The sequence below is a fragment of the Nicotiana tabacum genome, chromosome 10 (genome assembly GCF_000715075.1).
Source record: "Nicotiana tabacum cultivar K326 chromosome 10, ASM71507v2, whole genome shotgun sequence".
In the NCBI taxonomy this organism is placed as follows: domain Eukaryota; kingdom Viridiplantae; phylum Streptophyta; class Magnoliopsida; order Solanales; family Solanaceae; genus Nicotiana; species Nicotiana tabacum.
The window spans coordinates 30804758-30807850 of NC_134089.1; the positions used below are offsets into that span (position 1 = coordinate 30804758).

The window sequence follows — 3093 nt, forward strand, 5'->3', positions numbered from 1 at the left end:
TAACAAGTGGACTGAAGTTTTAACTGCCACAGCAAAACATCAAGCCAGTGGCTTCAAGTTGAATTTGCCTTTGGCTTCTTCTTACTACCTTTGATCTCCATTACAATATGAATTCTTAATTATATTCTTTTTGCCACACATCTTTTCCTTAATTACCTCCTTATTTTTCTCAAACGTGTGCCAGAGTTTTCCTGGAAGAAGGGGAAAAAGGTGGAAAAATTGATTCTTTTTCTTAGCTAAACTGTTGACTAGAGTTAATTGTAGTTAATTATGTAACTGTAGTTAGGAGTTAGTTAGTACAGTATTAGGAGTTAGTTAGTACAGTATTAGGAGTTAGCTATACTGTATTGTATAAATACACTATACACTTTGTATAAACACATAGCTGTATCATTTTCTTCTTCTTCGAATAACAAAAATTTGTTTTCTTGAGTGTGACCTTCATTTGCATGTCTTCTTCCTCAAGCTCAATCTTCAGATCTATGGCAGCTAACATGATATCAGAGCCACTAGAGTAAATCGAAGGCATTTCTCAAGCTAGTCCTTCCTCTAGTTACTTCCATTTCACAATTCTGTGGTAAATTGTCCAATTGTAGCGTGTAGCTGAAGGCTAGGGTTTACACTTGAAGCAGCTGAAAATGGCGATTGGAGAAGAATTCACTTCCAGCAACTACAATCCTTGGTAATGCCAATAATGCAGCCGTCACAACTGTGTTTCCATCAATTGACCATAGTCATCCATTATTCCTTCTACCAACAGACACTCCAGGTAGTACTCTGATTTCTCTTCAACTTGCTGGTTTAGATAACTGCGCGATATGGAGTAGGTCTATAAGGATTGGTCTGTTAGGGAAGAGTAAGTTAGGTTTTGTATATGGTCGATTTTCTAAGTCTAAATTTGAACCTGAACTTCATGATCAATGGGAGAAAGTAAATGTTGTGGTTCTCTCATTGATAATAAATGTTGTAAAGCCAGGTTTACTTAGTAGTGTAGTATATGCCTCTAATGCTCATAAGGCTTGGGAGGACTTAAAGGAGAGATTTGACAAGGTAAATGGATCCAAGGTTCTGTATCTTCATACAAAAATTCATAACCTCACTCAAGGTGCCATGTCTGTTGCTGACTAGTTCCCCAAGTTGAGAGATCTTTGGGATGAGTTTGATGCATTAATGCCCTGTCCTGGTTGCCCATGTCCTGAATCAAAGAAATATTCCCAACACTTTGAGTATCACAGGATACTACTCTGATGGGATTGAATGAGTCCTACTCACAGTCAAGGAGCCAGATTATGATGATGTCTCCAATTTTTAGTATTAACAAAGCCTACTCCCTACTGATTGATCAAGAGAGCCAAAGGGGTCTGGCTAATTTCACTCAGACTAATCACACTACTGAAGGCATAGAAGGAGTTGTGTTCTATAATAATAAGAACTCAACAAGTGCAGGTGGAAACTTCAAGTTTAGAAAGAACCAAGTTCGGTGTGACTACTATCATTACAAGGGGCACACAAAGGAGAATTATTACAAACTTCATGGCTATCCATTAGACTTCAAGGGAAAGAAGAAAGGACAGAGCTCTGGAGTGTATACAAACAATGTGAGTGGTTCAGTGTTTCCAAATGCTGCAGAAACAGGCAATCAACAAGGTTCTTATGGAACTCAAATAGGGATACAGCAGGTTCAGCATTCCTACATGCCACAGTTTTCCCAGATCACTCCTAACAATAGTCCTCCTACTCCTTTCTTCACCAAAGAATAGTATCAACAAATACTTCAAATGCTGGCCAAAGGCAATGAAGAGGGTTCAGAATCATCCACTAAGTTAGCTGCTACAGGTACTCTAATTAATCTAATGTCCAATTTTCTCAAGCATAATTGGATTATAGACACAGGAGCCTCAAATCATATGACTTCTCAACTTGATGCTCTTACCTCCTGTCAGTCCATTCCCAGTTCAGAAAAGTGCAAAGTCCAATTACCTACTAGCAATGTAGTTGTAACGACTCGGCCGGTCGTTTCATGTGTTACTACTCCGTTTTCCCCATTTCTGCTTCTTATTGTCTTGTTCAGCGGTATTATGTGTTATCGGATTGGTTGGCTCAGGTTCGGAAAGGCTTTGGTAAGGTTTGAGACCCTTAGTCTCTTTTGAGTAAGCTTAAGTTGAAAAAGTCAACCGGATATTGACTTATGTGAAAAAAGGCTCGGATGTAAATTTCGATGATTCAGATAGTTTCGAGAGATGATTTGGGACTTAGAAGTGTGATCGAAATGTATTTTGGAGGTCCGTAGTAGGTTTAGGCTTGAATTGGCAAAATAGGAATTTTGACGTTTTCCGATTGATAGGTGAGATTTTGATATAGGGGTCGGAATGGAATTTCGGAAGTTGCAGTAGGTCTGTTGTGTCATTTGGGATGTGTGCGCAAAAGTTTAGGTCATTCGGACGTGGTTTGATAGACTTTTCGATCAAAAGCGAAATTCGGAAGATTTTTAGAACCTTAGGCTTGAATCCGATGTGTTTTGGTTGATTCGATGTTGTTTGAGGTATTTTGAAGATTGGTATAAGTTTGGATAGTGGTATATGACTTGTTTGTTATTTTGGTTGAGGTTCCGGTGGCCTTAGGGTAATTTCGGATAGGTGATGGAAGATTTTGAGTTGGGTTTGGCAGTTGTAGATTTCCTATTACTGTCATAATCGCACATGCGGCTAGGGGATCGCAGGTGCGGGCTTGCAGAAGCACCTAGTGGGTCGCAGATGTGGAAATGGCCATGGGAGATGGAATTGCAAAAGCGGTTGTTTGAGCATCGCAGATGCGGAACTTGGTTTTTAAGTGAAAATTGTAGATGCGGTGCTTTGGCCGCATAAGCGGGATCGCATAAGCGGAAGAAGGACACAGGTGCAGAATCCCTGGGTCAGAAGGTATATATATTTCACCCTTCGCAATTTTCAGCCTTTCTTCACCATTTTAAATCGATTTTGGAGCTTTTGGGGGGATTTTGAAGAGGGAATCAGATGGAACTTCATTGAGGTAAGATTTTTTATCACAAAACTCGTCCCTATGGTGTTAATTCATTGATTAGGCTTGAAATTTATG

The 3093-nt window shown here is 39.6% G+C and overlaps 1 protein-coding gene across 1 annotated transcript; it reads left to right on the top strand.

The window, feature by feature from the left end:
• Positions 1-638: 638 nt before the first annotated feature.
• Positions 639-1760, top strand: LOC142165060 (uncharacterized). Its single transcript, XM_075223698.1, has 3 exons — positions 639-682; positions 828-1050; positions 1236-1760. Exons 1-3 carry the CDS (start codon positions 639-641, stop codon positions 1758-1760), a joined length of 792 nt encoding a protein of 263 aa, XP_075079799.1.
• Positions 1761-3093: the final 1333 nt, after the last annotated feature.

Coding starts and splice junctions, on each gene's coding strand:
- LOC142165060 (XM_075223698.1), top strand. CDS start 639: ATGGCGATTGGAGAAGAATTCACTTCCAGCAACTACAATCCTTG. Junction 683..827: donor TCCAGCAACTACAATCCTTG/GTAATGCCAATA, acceptor GATATGGAGTAG/GTCTATAAGGATTGGTCTGT. Junction 1,051..1,235: donor TAAAGGAGAGATTTGACAAG/GTAAATGGATCC, acceptor TGAGTATCACAG/GATACTACTCTGATGGGATT.